Source organism: Pyrgilauda ruficollis, unplaced genomic scaffold, assembly GCF_017590135.1.
Source record: "Pyrgilauda ruficollis isolate IOZ18807 unplaced genomic scaffold, ASM1759013v1 scaffold75, whole genome shotgun sequence".
In the NCBI taxonomy this organism is placed as follows: Eukaryota; Metazoa; Chordata; class Aves; order Passeriformes; family Passeridae; genus Pyrgilauda; species Pyrgilauda ruficollis.
In genome coordinates, this window is record NW_024529377.1 from 1,271,163 (window position 1) to 1,286,868 (window position 15,706).

At 40.0% G+C, this 15,706-nt stretch overlaps 1 protein-coding gene across 1 annotated transcript in view; it reads left to right on the forward strand.

Moving 5' to 3' along the window:
• Nucleotides 1-274: 274 nt before the first annotated feature.
• Nucleotides 275-15,706, forward strand: part of MUSK (muscle associated receptor tyrosine kinase) — a 56,889-nt gene continuing 41,457 nt past the window's right edge. The window contains exons 1-5 of the mRNA XM_041486339.1: nt 275-429; nt 4,349-4,475; nt 5,917-6,068; nt 7,464-7,591; nt 8,067-8,208. Coding sequence (XP_041342273.1) covers nt 333-429; nt 4,349-4,475; nt 5,917-6,068; nt 7,464-7,591; nt 8,067-8,208 — 646 coding nt within the window. The 5' untranslated portion in view covers nt 275-332. The remainder of the gene's footprint in view (nt 430-4,348; nt 4,476-5,916; nt 6,069-7,463; nt 7,592-8,066; nt 8,209-15,706) is intronic.

Genomic DNA, 15,706 nt, shown 5'->3' on the forward strand with positions numbered 1-15,706 from the left:
AGTGTGCTGGAATAAAAGTCTGATGACTTTGCAACTCTGGGGTAGGGTACTGTCCTGGAAATGCATTTGCCCATTGTACTGTTCTCTGTTTGCTTAGAAGGAATTCAGAAGGGATTTGCTTTCTCTTGTTTCATGAGCCCCACGCTTTCACACTGACCAAAGTGGATACACACCAGCTGGCCACGTCCATCACCACCACTGGGTGGGAGAATTCCTGATTATACTTAGATCCCTCAGACCCCACTCTGTCACTTGCTGAGAAGCCCTGCTTGCACACCGCTTCCGAAATGCAGCCGGCTGGGAAGTCTGCACTCCGTGCCTGAAGGAGGTGGATGCCTTCTGGATCAAACATGAATGACCTGCTGAAGGTGTCCCTGTTGCACGTCCTCACCCTGGCAGCCCTCAGCTTGGCTGAGACACTTCTGAAAGGTTTGCTTTTTCCCTGCTCTTCTTCTGCCATTTGCTGAAGGAGGTTTTGCAAAGGGGAAGGTGTCTCTGCTAACAGTGGGGTGGGTGGTGCTGTAGCATTCCTAAGGAAGACAAAAATGGTCTGCTTTTAATGGTCACTTCTCTGTTTTTAGAAGGATAGCAGTGAAAATATTCTCATATTTGTGTTTGGAATTGAACTCTTTGTCTGTTGTAATAGGCACGGGAGATCTTTAGGTTCAGCTTGGGTGGGATGTAAAAGGAAGCTCAGAAGTGTTAATGGCTGGTAGCACCAGTTGCTGCAGAGCACAAGATCTGTTGTGTTCAGCACACCTGTGTAGGTTTTTAAGTATAAAAAGCTTCAAAAGAAATAAATGTCTATGATGTCTTTACAAAGTATACGTATATAGGTACAAATATGCACTGTTTGTTGTAGCATATAACATGGAAGTTGTCATACCTTCTTCCTATCTTGTGCGCACACACGCATATGGACATATACTCACATACTTTTAGCTAACAAAAGAATTGGTAAAAAAATCTGTTTAGAAAAGTCTTTGAGGTACAAAATGCAACCGTGGTACCATTCTGGATGTACCATTTGGTAAAACTGCAGACAAAAATTTTTCCTGAATGGTGATTCAGAGTTACAATTTAAAGCTTTTGAAATTCAACGCTTACTAGAAATTTTGCAGCTTCAGGAAAACAAAATGAAAGGGGAATGCCAGTATTCACATGTTAAGCAAACATTGCTGCACTTGCAGCGCCATGCTTTTACAATTATTAGTCAGGTTATTCCCAAAATGAAAAAAAAAAAACCCAAAACATATCTTCTTATTAAAAAAGTTTTGAAATAAAAATATTGGTATATTTGTAAGGCACTGAAGTAAGTTTGTGAACTTTACGCTTTTGAATATTGTGGTAAAATAAGTGGTATTGGAGAGACGAGAAAACAAAGAGGACAGGGATAGATTTTTTTTTCTGGTGTCACAGTATAATGAACAGATACATTCCCCTTTCTAGGACATCACAGCTGAGCTGCTTTTTACCATACAAACTGCAGTTTCTCCAGGTGTTTGTGATGTTGCAGAGGGACTGGTTCTCTTTTCTGTATTGTTTTGTTTGGCTGGTTGGTCTGGTTTCAAAAGTGTGAATCCAAATCCTAAGCCAACACATTTGGAAGCTTCTGGTGGGCTGGGGACAGAAGGGGATTTGGCTTTCTCATGGTCCCGTGACCAGTCTTGGGTCATTTTTCTATCTTCAGAAACTACAGCTGACATCCAGAAAAATGGCACCTGTGTGGCTTTACACATATATAGATTAATTTATTTTCAATTTATTTAAAGCCACAAGGATCCCTTAAAAATATCAGAAAGGCCCAGTATACGCACGTGAAAAGGCCTGGCTCCATTTCTATGTGATGATAGATATGTCCATACACTTTTCAGATTTTATTTTCCTATGTTAAAATATGGTAATGCACACATCATGAGTTTAGAGTGCTTTCTGGAGAAAACGTGGACTGACACCAGCACCCAAGGCGTTTGAATAGCTTTTAGATGTAAGTACCATCTCAGCCATTTTGGAACTCTGTTGCCACCTCACAAAATGACGGCAAGTCCCACTGCTCTCTGTCCTTGGGTTAAATATCACAAAGGTGAAAAGAGCGTAAGAGAAAATTATACATCCCTCTTACTGTCATGGTTGCTCTCTGAGGATGTAGAATTGGGAAGGCAGCTTTGAAATGATTGCCTGTTACTGTAGTGCTGTCAGTTTGGACACTATTTTCTTAGAAGCACGCGGCTTGATTCTGCCCAAAAATCTGTATGCTGGCTTTCAAAAGGGACAAGGTCAGAATATTAAATATTCTGTCATCTGTTGAATAAAAGACACACTTAAAAGCATGTAACTGTTTCTAGAACATTGATTTAATATAGAAACCTGATAAGACTTGTTTGCCCAAAGAACAAAATACTGTCATTATGCATACCAGCTCTTGGCACAAATGTAACTTCATTACTTGTGGGAGTGGCTGTGTTTACTGTTACAACAGTTATAAAACTGGTTGCTTTGAATTATTGTTACTATAAAAATTTACATTTCTCAGGGTTAGAAAAGCATCCTTCCAGAGATGAGGAATGTGGACAACAGCAAAAAAACCATACTATATAAAATTGGATTGCAAAACTGTGGGGTTAATGCCATTAAACCCCAATAAACTTTGTCATGAAATAGCAATGTCTCATTAAAGCAGAAAGGATAACCATTGGCGGGGGTTATTCTCCTAAGACAATCTTCATTAGTAACAAAATTAAGACTTTATAGAAGACTTCCATTTGGTTTCACTGGCGTGGGATTCATCTGGGGAACAATATAGATGATTATTTCTGTTTAATGTGACCCAAAATGACCTAATAAAGTGATGCATGATATAATTTGAAGCAGTGATCTTAAACAATGAACTTGTCACAGATTTGTTCTAATTGAAATTTCATCCATATGACCTTTAGAGCTATCTTAGATGTAGTTTTGAGATTTACATAAGTGTAGTCATTATTGTTAATCAATTATATGATCCAAAGTCATACAATCTAGAAATATTATTGAGGCAGATTCATTCTAATCAAACATCAAAAGCGTTTAGTGTTTTACATAAACCTGATAGTGGAAGCTGATCCTTTCTTCCTCTAGCTTCATTCTGACAGAACTCCAAAGACATTCTAATTTTGACTTCCATGTAAATTGATAAAGGATTAAGCTATTGACTTTCTATTATTCTCAGTCACTTAAATCTGAGTGTCTTCTCTTTTGCCCATTCCTTAGGGAGGGAAGGGTAAAATGGATATAGTTTATTTTTTGCCTGAATTTGAATCTCGTTGTACTATGGAGGGCCAGTAGATACACAGCAGTTGGGATTCTCTGTGAAAAAATAATGGGCCAGAAGCTGCTATGCTCAGTGAGGAACAGGAAGATCCTGAATCCATGATGCATTTTCAAGATAGTTTTTCAGGAATATAGTAAAAACTAGTTTATCTCAGCACTGTTGTCAGTGAAATCTAGTCCAATCAATACGGATGTGTGTCCCTTGCAGCCATTTTTCAAGACATTCAAATGTTTTTGGAGGCAGTGGCTGCAATGAATAACATGACCAGGAAAGCGAGTGGCTAGGTTTATGCTTTGATCCCTTCCAGCTGTGCTTCAAGTCTTTCACCAGAGCAAATGTTTCTAAAGATGCATTCAAGTAACGTATGACTACAGGTCTATGATAATGAGCATTAGACAGAGCTATTAAACTTCTAATCCTCATGCTTCTTGGTTAGAAAATGTGAGAAAATGAGACTGTGTCCTAGACAGGACACAAATCTGAATGACCTGAATGGTCTTTGTGAGCCTGGCTTAGAAAAATACAGCGCTATATAATGGGTTTGGTGTTTGTATGTAACAGGTTTGTTGTTGTTGGTTATGTTCTATTTTTCTTTTTTTTTTTTTTTTTAAGATAAATAGTTGAGTGAATAAATCCTGTTATAATGACAAAAAAAGGCCACATCTTGTGCACTAATAAGGGGGCACTCTTCCCACTCCAGGAGCAGGACAGCTTGGCTTCAATTTGTGTGCTGCCCCTTGCACTTCCAGCCTATGCAATGCCACCCTTGCAGCAGTGGGACATCCTCACCTGTGTCCTTGCAGTATGCTCACCTATTGCTGTGAGTCTTGAGGAGGAGGTGGGTCAGGAACACAGGATGCACTGCGCTTGTTGGAGCTTGGTTTGCTCTGTTTTGCATCTTATGGAGAGACCTCAAGGGAAAATGCCATTGAGTGACCCTGCAGGGACATGGCTCCCTCCACCAAAGGTGTTTGGGAGGCTATGTAATTCTCTCCAGTAGGCATCAGAAGGTGTTCTCATTTTTGCTTTTTCACACAGCTCCCTTGATCAGCACTCCTCTGGAAACAGTGGACGCCCTGGTAGAAGATGTTGCCAAGTTTGTCTGTGTAGTGGAGTCATATCCTGAGCCGGAGATTACATGGACACGCAACAGCATTCCCATCAGGTAAGGAGCAGCCCCAGCCCTCACTAGCACCTTCTGCTAAAATTGGCAGTGATTCTTTTCATGATACAGGAGATATCTGGAAATATAAAAATCAGTCTGTGTCAGGAGAGAGAACGAGTGGCTGTAATTATCTAGGATTCTGTATTTCTGAGGGAGTGGTAAGAGCACTTGGGTGTTGCTCTTGCACCTTCACACATTTGAGCTTGCAGAGAGTTGGTTTCTGCTGCAAGGAGTTTTCTCTCCAGCTTCAGACAATTCAATGTGCTTTCTTCCTCAGTTCATGCATTTATGAAGGAGGAGGATGCTGTATAATATTTAAAAGGAGCTTAGCAGGGCTTGTTGTCTGTCTCAATGTTCTTGGAAACTTTGCATGGAAGGGGTTGTACTGTGCCATTCTTATTTGCTTCTAGTTCTGGATCTGGAAATTATCTTCTCATTGTTATGCACTGTCAGACATTAGGGAGATGTAATACTGAGTGGTGAAATGCTGTTGAAAGGAAATACATGCCTAAGCCATCATAACGGTACATTCAGATTAGTCAGTGACTACTGTACAATTTTTAACAGTAAAAGACAAAACCTGACATATGTCCTGGTCAGATACTTGTGATTGCTGGGGATAAAATCCTCAGGTCATAACCTCCCTACTCACACCTCTTGTCATGTTCACATATGAAATTGGTCTTTGCCCCACATACTTTGTTACAATATCCCATATTTTTGTTGCTCCAGCTTCAGGGCTTTCTGCAGTTCTCTGAAATATCCAGGTTAAAACCTGCTGTCCTTAAACCACAGCTATCCTTGAATCCTTTCACTTTCAGATGGCTTCAGCACATTTCTTTGCTTGTTTGCTGGTTTGGTGGGGTCTTTTTTTGCAAAAAAAATAGGCAAAACTACTCCAAGATGTAGACACAAAAGTTGATGATCTTTGGTTGGTGTGTTTTTTCACAACCTTAAAAATATTTCCCTAACTTCATCTGTTTAATAAAAAAATAATTTTTTTTACTTTGTTTTGTTTTGTTTTGTTTTTCTGAAGAAAGTTTCTTCAAACAATTTCAGCCAGCTCTAGCTCCTATATAAGCATCTTTCTCTTACACTGAACAGTGATACATAAAACAGAACCTGGCTGGAACAGGTTATTTGTGCTCATGCCTGTCCTTGGCCAGTCAAAACCCCAAAGATGATGCCTACTGATTTTACCAATGTCTGGGTGGCGGAAGAATTGCCATTACACTAGTGACAGTCAGGAACTGCATGGTCTAATGAAAACCTGAATCTTAATTCTGAACTGAGCATTTTCAGCTCCTTCCCTTCTGCTTGTGGGTTAAAAATCAAAGGTGGAGCTTATTGCCACTTGTAGTGACATCAGCAGGCTGCATATTAAAATGCAATTCCTTTTCTCTGTCTGGTTGTCCCTGACAATCCATGCTGTGCCCTGCAGGCTGTTCGACACACGGTACAGCATCCAGAGGAATGGGCAGCTCCTGACCATCTTGAGTGTGGAGGACAGTGATGATGGGGTGTACTGCTGCACAGCAGATAATGGAGTTGGAGCAGCTGCACAGAGCTGTGGGGCTCTCCAGGTGAAAATGCGTAAGTGGGAATGCAATTTATTCCTGATGCCACATGAGTGTTTAATCGAAAGCCTGAGCAGACTCCCATCTATGGCACCTGGGATTCAACGTTCAGGGCAAGCCCATGTTCTTGGGAAGAAGGGTGCAGCTCTTTGAGTCAGAGACATGGTGTATGGGATCATAAATTAATGCAGTTGTGATTATTTACTTTGAATAACACACATTTGTTCTAAGATCAGAAGAAAAAAACTGATACTTTGAAGAACTCCCTTTGTACAAAACTCTGTAAAAGACTTGGATAGATTAGTCTTCTGTGGCAATACTGCATAGGGCCCTGGTGAATTTTAATTGTAAAATTTCACCAATCAGATTTCTTCCTGAGGATGGCAAAATCAACTAAATTATGTTCAGATGCTCTCAATAGAAGTGTTGAATGGTCTGGAGCACCACGTTGTAAATGTCATCATCCCACAAGGAAGGCAAATGATTTGCTTTTGCAGAGAGCTACATATGTGCAAAACTCAGTAAAACTGGACTCACATGGCAAGAGTTATTTACACAAGCACATCAAAAGGCAGTGGAGGTATATTCTGGCTAAAGCATCTGTTTGTAGGAAAGGATTTGTCTGTACTAATAAGATGACCCTCAAGCTCTGGTAATGCTGGAACTCTGCATCATCCCTGTCACTTGCAGGTGGTGGCCAGGAGATGATGCTCTCTGAAACTTGTTTTTCTGCTGGTTCATTATCATGCAAGGGCATTAAAATGTCAGATCTCCCAAAATACTGAGATAGTAATCCTTTTTACTCTCAGCTCAGACTAAGGCAGGCCATGTTCTTTCAGTAAAATGAATTTAAATTTATCCCTCGTTAACTTTAAGGGAGTTTGATTGCTTTTTCTTTAAGGCTCAATTGTCCTTTTCACTAGCATAGTTATAAATTCTTCAGTTGAGGATAGTAATTGCATTTACATGCCCTTCTTGTTGAGCTAGAGGCAAACCTGGGTTAAAACTCTTTCAAAATCAATTCAATCCAGATCTGAGCTTTGAGACAAGACAGTGTTTACACAGTGAAAAATGTCAGAACCTGGAATGCTAACATTCTTCAATACTGGAAATACTCTTATCTGAATTTGGATTTTAGCCCAGGCCCTAATTCAAATGACTGTCAAACTCCACTCAGGAGAACAAATAACACCTGCAAGTTAGCTGCTTTTGTGGCTTATAAACTGAATGCTGTGCTGAAGAAACTTCTTACCAAATAACTTCAAAACTGAGAAAGACTGCTTTATCTTTCAGCAATACACAGAAAAAGCAGCAGATTTTTTTGTTTTTTGGATGTAATTTCTGAATTTTTCTCATTCTATTATCATGTAGCTTCATTTCAAGTTTAGTTTTTTGGCTTTTAAAATTTTAGGACCCAAAATAACCCGCCCACCTGTAAATGTGGAAATAATAGAAGGATTAAAGGCTGTTCTTCCATGCACTACAATGGGGAATCCAAAACCTTCTGTTTCATGGGTCAAAGGAGAAACAGTTGTAAAGGTGAGTAGGAATGGTTTTCAGTAATACTAATTATTTGCTAAAGGTACTGTGTTAAATATTAGCATTAGTTATAGTATTTGAAAATTCTAGTAGCTAGAAAGGAAGCATTTGGAAAATCCAGGGCTTGTCTCATAAATATCTTCATTTGCAATGATTCTATATATGAACCAAATGTTCTCTATGTATCTATATTTTATGTGATACATGCTTGTCACTACTGAGTATGGCCAAATACTGAGGAAAGCACTTGTGAGTGTTCTCTTAAATAAGAGCTCTTTTGAAGATATAATCCACTGATCTGCAAAAATAGCAATGGGTCAGTGTGTCATGACAATGCTGAGCAGGAAGAGCTGCTTGAGTTGTAGGACATATACAGTGTTCAAGCATGTAAACCCAAACTTTGTAAGCAGATTTTTGATGTTTGTGTGCAGCCTGCATATAGAGTCCTCACCTCAATGGCTCCTTCCTCCGGCAGGAGACTGCTCGCATTGCCGTCCTCGATTCTGGGAATTTAAGGATACACAATGTTCAGAGAGAAGATGCAGGACAGTATCGTTGTGTAGCCAAGAACAGTTTGGGTACAGCCTATTCAAAACCTGCAACTGTGGTTGTGGAAGGTGAGTGACTTTTGAACCAGTCTCAAGCTCCATGTGCCAGCCGCTCACGCATACCCAGTTAATGTGAATTAACCTGAAGTATTGTGTTGATATGTTGTCAGAACCACCCTAGAGAGTGATGAAAAAAAGGAGGAGGAGGAGAGGAGAGGAGAGGAGAGGAGAGGAGAGGAGAGGAGAGGAGAGGAGAGTGTTTGCCTTTGTGGACTTGAACATTTTCTGCCCAATAAATGAACACCAGACTGGTTTTTCAGGTTCTGGTCCTTATGTACTCTGTGTCGAATTCTTATGTACAGAAGGTATTTGCTTTGTGGTGTCAACCACCACCAGTTTCAGAGTGCTGAGAACAGTAGACAGAGGTACACATGTTGGCAAAAAGGCACTCTATCTTCCTGAATCTATAAGAGAATTTGGTTTGGGCAAGAGCTTGTGGAGTGAGTGGGGGAATGACTAATTCAGTAGATGAACAAATTTTTATTTCTTATTCAGGATGACTGTAATGCATAAAGTAGAGAAGGGTCTTCATTTTCTTAGTAAGCTTCAAAATACTATTTTAGGTTACTTTTGGGCTGGAGCTATCAGAGGCTACTTAGCATGCAATCCCATTTCTAAGAGGAACATAGACTACCTTCTGGGAGCAGTATCAGATATATTAGATCCAACTACGCATTGGTAGGTCTGCTGTTTTCTTAAAAAATGCATGAATCTTTCAGGGGTTTCTTGTCCCTTTTTAATATTTATACATACAGACTGTATATACCAGAAATTCCTTAAATAACTTTAAAACAGGAAGGCAGCTATTCTTAACCTAGATTCAGACTGTACTTCTCCCATGATAAAAGCAATGAAGCAAACTGAAAACAGTTGGATCGTGATGTAAACAGCTTGAGTCCTGGATTTTAGTTTGGCCCCTGTCATTGAGACAATGGGCAAAGGCTTGTCAAGAATCAAACTGTGAATGTCAGATGTTTGGTGCTATGAACACAAACGCTGAAGGGCCTCTGTCACTGCAATTCTTTGTTACAGATCTGCCAGAGCCAGTTAGGGAATCTAAAAACAAGCTGGAGTTGCACCAAAAATCCAGGCTGCTAAGGTTGACGTCTTGGTTTTTCTCCATCTCCAGAATTATGCAGTCGCCTCTTAATTCAAGGACAGGCAAAATAAATCACAAATATCCTACTTGGGGTGTGTATGTGTGCTCTTTTTGAAAGGTAGAAGATTAGTTCCTAATTGATCAGTGGCAGGTCAATGCTCCCACACAAATTGTCCCCTCATGTTCTATTCATGTGTTGGGTGAACAAATAAATGCTCTCCTCCAGGCTCATATTGGTTTCTCTGGTAGGACACCTGTGTAATGTACCTAATTTCAGGTGGCCCCTGAACTTGAAACAGAGATAGTCCAATGCTTTTCCTTTAATTTTTTTTTTTTACTGAAAAGGGGGAGGTGTTGTGGTGCACCAGTTTAGTTGTTCCCTTGCATTGGGTGATTGGGAATTTGCACAGAAGAGTTTTGTATTGCACTGTATAGCTTATGTTATATCATGTGGTTTGTTACCCTTTTCCCCCATCACCTGGTCTTTCCCTCACCAATCCTGGTACCACATGGTGGTCTCTCCCCACGGTTACCCCTCCCCTCGCCACTCCTCACTGGTGTCCCATTGGCTGTGGACCTCTCCCTCTGTCCCCATCCCGGGGGGTATAAAAGCTCCCTGCTGCCAGGGAATGCCCTCTTTTCTCCCATGGGTTTGTCCACCTGATATGTGTCTTGGAATAAAGGACAACGTTTCCCACGTGGAGGAGAGCGCTTCTCTAATATTTTACCTTCATTTATGAAGTATTGTGTGGGCAAGGGTCTATAGCCAGCTGGCGTGGACCCCTCCAGCCCAGGAAACACGATTCTTCAGCCACCCAAACTAGACAGACACATGTTTGTTTTATATTTTTGGCTTCCAGAATCCAGAGGTATTAATCCTGGCTTAGTACACAGACTGAACTCTGCAGGATCCATTTGTTCAAACTGACAACAACATTTGTAATCCTGAGGCAGCAGCTTGCTGTGCACACAAATCCCTTCCCTTTATGGTATTTTAGATCAATTTTCATGGATATTTAGCATAACTACATGTGAGCATACCTGTGTATGCCTGCAAGTTGGTACATGCACACATCACCCTCACACACCTCTTTCATTATTTTTAGCCACCCTCTCCTCCTGTCTCTCCTACCCCATTAGTATCAAAATTTTAAAATAACTCCAAGTAAATAATATACTAAAATTATTCAAAGCAGGAAAATCACATTCTTTGAGCATTCACAGTGTTCATAAAATTTATGAAAACTGTTGTTTATTGCTTCTCTGTAATATCATTATGATTTTTTTTCCATCTTAGTCCTAGTATATACTGGAGTCCCCAGCCTGAATAGTGTGGTTTAATATTAAAATAAAATGAATAAGCATGGCTGGTTAACTAGGAATATTTAATTCAAGGCAAGTGTCCATTCAAGGAAAAGTGTAAATATTTATGCCTAGCTAGAGCTAAATCATAGATACTGATTTATTGTGTGCTTCCATTTAAATGGGTCTGGCATTAGTCCTGTGTGGCATACCACCCTTACATGGAAGGGAGCACCCAAGGATCATAGGTCCTTGTGGTTGAAAGGAATGACAAGAGTGCCTGCAAAAGCTTACAAAGTTGTATTAATAAATGACACATTTGGCTTGGAAATGTGTATGGTAATTCCTGACCTCTGTACAAGCATGGACAGTGGGTTTTGGATAAAGGGCTAGGTTGAAAGGAGAGGGACTGAGAGAGAGAGAGATGGATTAAAGAGGAAGAGAGAGAACGAAAAGAATAAAGGAAGAGGAAGGTACTACCAGTCCTGGTTCCAGCATCAATCCAGCTGATGGGTCTGCAGGCCCCTGGAACACATGTGTGTCCAGCCTTTGTAGTACTTTTTATAGTGAAGTTTCCATGCACTGGAGCTAAGTTTCTCACTCTCTAGGCAAATGAGTTATCATGTGCAACCCATTCTTGTTGACCTTTGTGGAAAAGGGTTGGGGGACTTCAGAGAACTTGGGTGCTCTTGATCTCCCCTTACATTCCACACTGGCTCATCAGCATCTTTCCTGTGCCACAACTGTACTCTGTTGTGCTTAGCTCTGAGAGCCAGAACAAGGACGCTTGTGCCAGAAAGGCACTGCCCTACTTCCATTTGGCCCCTTTCTCCAGACATGGTTGGTAATAGGCTGTCACTACCAACAATCCTTGGTTGGCTCCACAGCTACGTGGCTATCAGTTTTTGAAATATACACATTAGCCCTTATCTTCCAGGCTTCCACATCCTAAGCAATTAGCTTAAGGCATTGTTCAAAGTGCAGAGGTGTTCTTGAAAGACTGACTGTCTGCCTTCTGCAGGCAATCAGGCTCCTAAATGTCCTTTTGATCAGGCACATGCTTAAATGACTTGCTCAAGTTGGCTGAGAAATTGCAGCAAGTCACAGGTACATAGAATGAACTGTGCAGGATCCATTTGTTCAAACCGACAACAGCCTTGGCCCAAAGGTTTACACTACTGAGGTACCTTACAGTACTAGTCTGGTTTCAGTGGTCCAAGGTAGAACTATTTGAAAAATGCGGCTGTTTTGATTTTCCAAATATTTTTTCCTCTATTCCTTGTCAGCTTTACTCTGCATTCATAATACTGACCTCTATTTATTACTTTTAAAACACAGTTTTAGGATTTTTAAGGTTTTAGTATTTTTAAAGCAAAGTTAAAATAATTTGAGCAATAAGCTTTAGATGAAAATTGAGATGCAGTTCTTGTCAGGAAAAAGAAAGCACTGAAAACCTCTGTTAGTGGTTTTTCAAAAACTGAATTTTCAGTTTTCATCAGTGAATGTAGTGGAGGAGATAAAGGTTCTGTAGGCTCTTAACTCTGCACAGACCTGTTCCAAGTTACGGCAGCCTGTTTACTTTACCAGGGCAGGTTTATACTGGTTGTATACTGAGGTTGAATTATAATACGTTAATCCTGGGTCAGGATTTTTATTGAAAAGATTAAAAAGCCTGTCTTTTTGCATCTTTTATCCAAGTCTGGGGCAAACTCAGATGAATTTGGACAAGTGATGGTGAAATAAATTTTTTTCTTTAAAGGCATAATCCACAAGTGGTAGATGCACAATCATAATGGACCTAATTGTTGAGTTTGTGGGAAGCAAGGAACCAAGCTCCTTACTGGGAACTGTGTTGAGTCCATGGACAGCACTGTCCTCACTCAAAGTCTGCCTGGGGTGCCTGGCAGGTATTAGGAGAAGAAACAGGCCATGGAGCATCCCCTTGATTTGACATCAGAGTACAGGCTGTGGAGAAAAGGTATGGAGAAAGGATGCAAGAGGCAAGCATTGGCCAAGTGAGCCAAGTGAGTGACTGTGCAAGACAGGCATCACTCCTGAAGGAGAGTTACACACGATTTTTATGATCTTGGTGTGTCCTGTACCAGTAAAATGATGCATTTGGTCTTTGGTTTCCTTCTGAGGAATGTTTCAAAGGAGTAGGGTTGGTTCTTTCTGACATTTGCTGGGGTCATTATAAATTAGCTCTTCACTAGTGAGCTGGTTCACAGCTGTGCAGAAGCTGCATGGTTATATTTTCCTCACTTGGTTCTTCTAGTTACAGCCCACTCAGCTTATGAGAAAAGGACTAGTGAAAGTAGTGGCATGAAGGAGAAGTTCAATAGGCAGAAACAAGCGTTTTCCACAAAGGAAAAGGCTTTTGCTTTCTGCAAAGCCAAACAAATAAGAAATGCTGAGTTTGTTGGGTCTGCTAAAGTTAGCATGTGAAGATGACTTCCTCTTGCTACTGTACATACAGAAGGTAGAAGGACATTGAGATACAGAAGGTAACGTGTGCATTGAGGTAAAGGAACAATATTATAATCTTGACTGTTTGCCAAGAAATGAGTTTTTATTTTCCTAGAGGTAACATTTCTGACCTGCAGTTTTGTATTAATTTTCTATCATCTTAAGCATTTTGCTAACTAGCTTTTTAATCACTGCATTATCAACTTTGGTAATGTAGACTTCTGAAAAACCTAGAAGAGTATTTATACACTCAGTGAAGCAGTACATTGCCAACGGATTTCCACAGATTTCTTGTTGTTTGCTGTGTTGATTCTCAAAGTGAATCTCTGGCTGAAGGTTCCCGAATTAAACCAAGATTCAGGACTGTGGTTGAATACAGGCATTTGCTTGCTTACCTGATATGTAGCTCACACAGATGTCTGAAGGCTGAAGTTTATTGACAAGATGTTGACTGAGATGGCTAAGATGTTCCAGTTTTATCTGAAATCACTCCTTTGGAAATAGAGAAGCAGTCATTGCCATCAAGAGTGTTGAGATTTGTCATCAAATGCAGAAATTACCACTGATGAAAGGGAAAACTTAGAGCAGGGTATAAAGATTTAAGCTGTGCCTAGAAGGCATTTTTTGGCCTTCTCTGAGCATTTGAAACCTGTAAGGTCTGTAAGACTTTTGTTTTTTTCCTTTATGCATTAGACAGCTATTTATGTACATAGGCCATAAAAGGGGAGGAATTTTCATTTTTGTTGGTATTTGCACTGACATCAAACTGGGCCATTAATAGGACCAGTTCCACAAAAGCCATGCAAGAGCTTTTCAGGTTCAGCTTCTGGGCCTGCTGCCTAAAACTGCACAGTGTCCCAGGTCTGACATGAGTTAAGAATTATATTCCCCATATCCATTATGTATGAATTGTGTGATATTAAAAGAGTATATTTAAAGCCATGAGCTCTTGTGTGGTGTGAAGCATGGGAATATTCCTGTAATGAGCATGCTTATCACTCAGACATGGAATGAAGCTGCCTCATTAATTTTTTCTTAACATGCAAAATAAATCCCATTGGATGGTTTTGCTTTAATCTCTTACTCTCTTTATCAGATGTTATCCTTATAGCCAGTGTTCAGATTATATGTAATTCCTACATCAAATAAGAAGTGTCTATTGCAGAACAGCCACAAACCAGTAAATTTTGTGATGATTTACAGGTGTCATTGCCAGACCTGGGCTCAGTTTTTTTTCTTTGTTTTGGAGAATGTTTCTTCTGTCCTTAGGGGAAAGAAAGTGCCACTTTGTGAATTGGTAGAATTCACATGAAGAAGGGCTCTTGTTCTTCATTCTTCCAAAAAAAACAAAACAAAAAAAAAAACAAAAAAAAAAAAAAAAAACCTGAAAAGAAATTGAAAAGTTGACTAAGAATTTCTGACAGTTTAGAAGTAACACCTGCTTAAAAATTAAAAAAAAACGCCAAAAATCATGTTTCGGCCTTAGCCTTATATTTAGCTTCAACTATTGAAAGACCATTTTCTGGACATTAATGGAGTAATTGTCACTGAAATGTACAAAGGGTTGTGGTGGATTAGGCACTAACACAACAGAAGGTAAAATATTTTCCTGAGAGGTGTCCTTCCAATCCAACAGCAGCATGTGAATGGTAGTTTTCTGATGTAGGAAGACAGTGTGAATGGTCTACTGGAATGTGGTGTGCAAAAGGTTTTTCTTCCCCTGCGGGTAAAGAACAAACTTCCCGTGTTTCTAAGTGTTGCCTCCAGCTAGTGAAACCTCTGAAATTCCAGCTTGCTCAGTGATGCATTTCTAATGTTGAAAAGTGTAGAAAAAGGTAATAAATACAGGGACTGCTATGTGAGAGGAGAGAGTATGTTAATAGTCCTGTTGGTTGTATACTGAGTTAGATGCATCTTGTGATTTATATGAAACTGATCTTGATCTCCACCAGCCTGTGGCACCAGAGACTTGTGGCATTCAGGAACATACTGTGTGATAACCTTTAGTTTTGAAGTCATCACTCTAGAGACACATGTCTAGAAATTAGCAATCATACATCTGTAAGGAAACAAACAAACAAAATAGCCAGGGCAAACATTAGAAGATGCAGTGTGTTTAACAAAAAAACTACTTGTATTCTCTATAGATACATTAACATTTTTGGTTCAAATCTCTGCATTTTCCAGCTGTCTGAAGAGGCATGGATCGGTTAAGGACTACTGACCCTTTCTTTAACTAGGCCATTTAATTAATTTCTCCATTGAAGTGTTATCCTGTGCTTCGTCCTGTGCTACTATGTGGCAGCACATAAAACAATCAAATTAAAACAATGGTAGAAGCAAATCTCCTTACACTCCCCTGACTTAGATGTTTGGTTTTGTGTTCCACCTCTGGTAGATAGATGTTTTTCCCTGGCCACATTTTATTGCTTATTACTAGCTACTAAAATAATACCCTGCCACAGGCCACAAAAATGTTTCCCTGTAAGCCACTTCTGAAAACTGCCTTAGCCTTAAAAATAGGAAGGTTTTCCTTGCAGAACCATCCCTTCAAAAGAAAGGACTTGCCAGATTTGGTCTAGATTTTTATTTTAATCACGTAGTCTAATTCTTGTGCCAGTGAGGGGATGGCAGACTAGT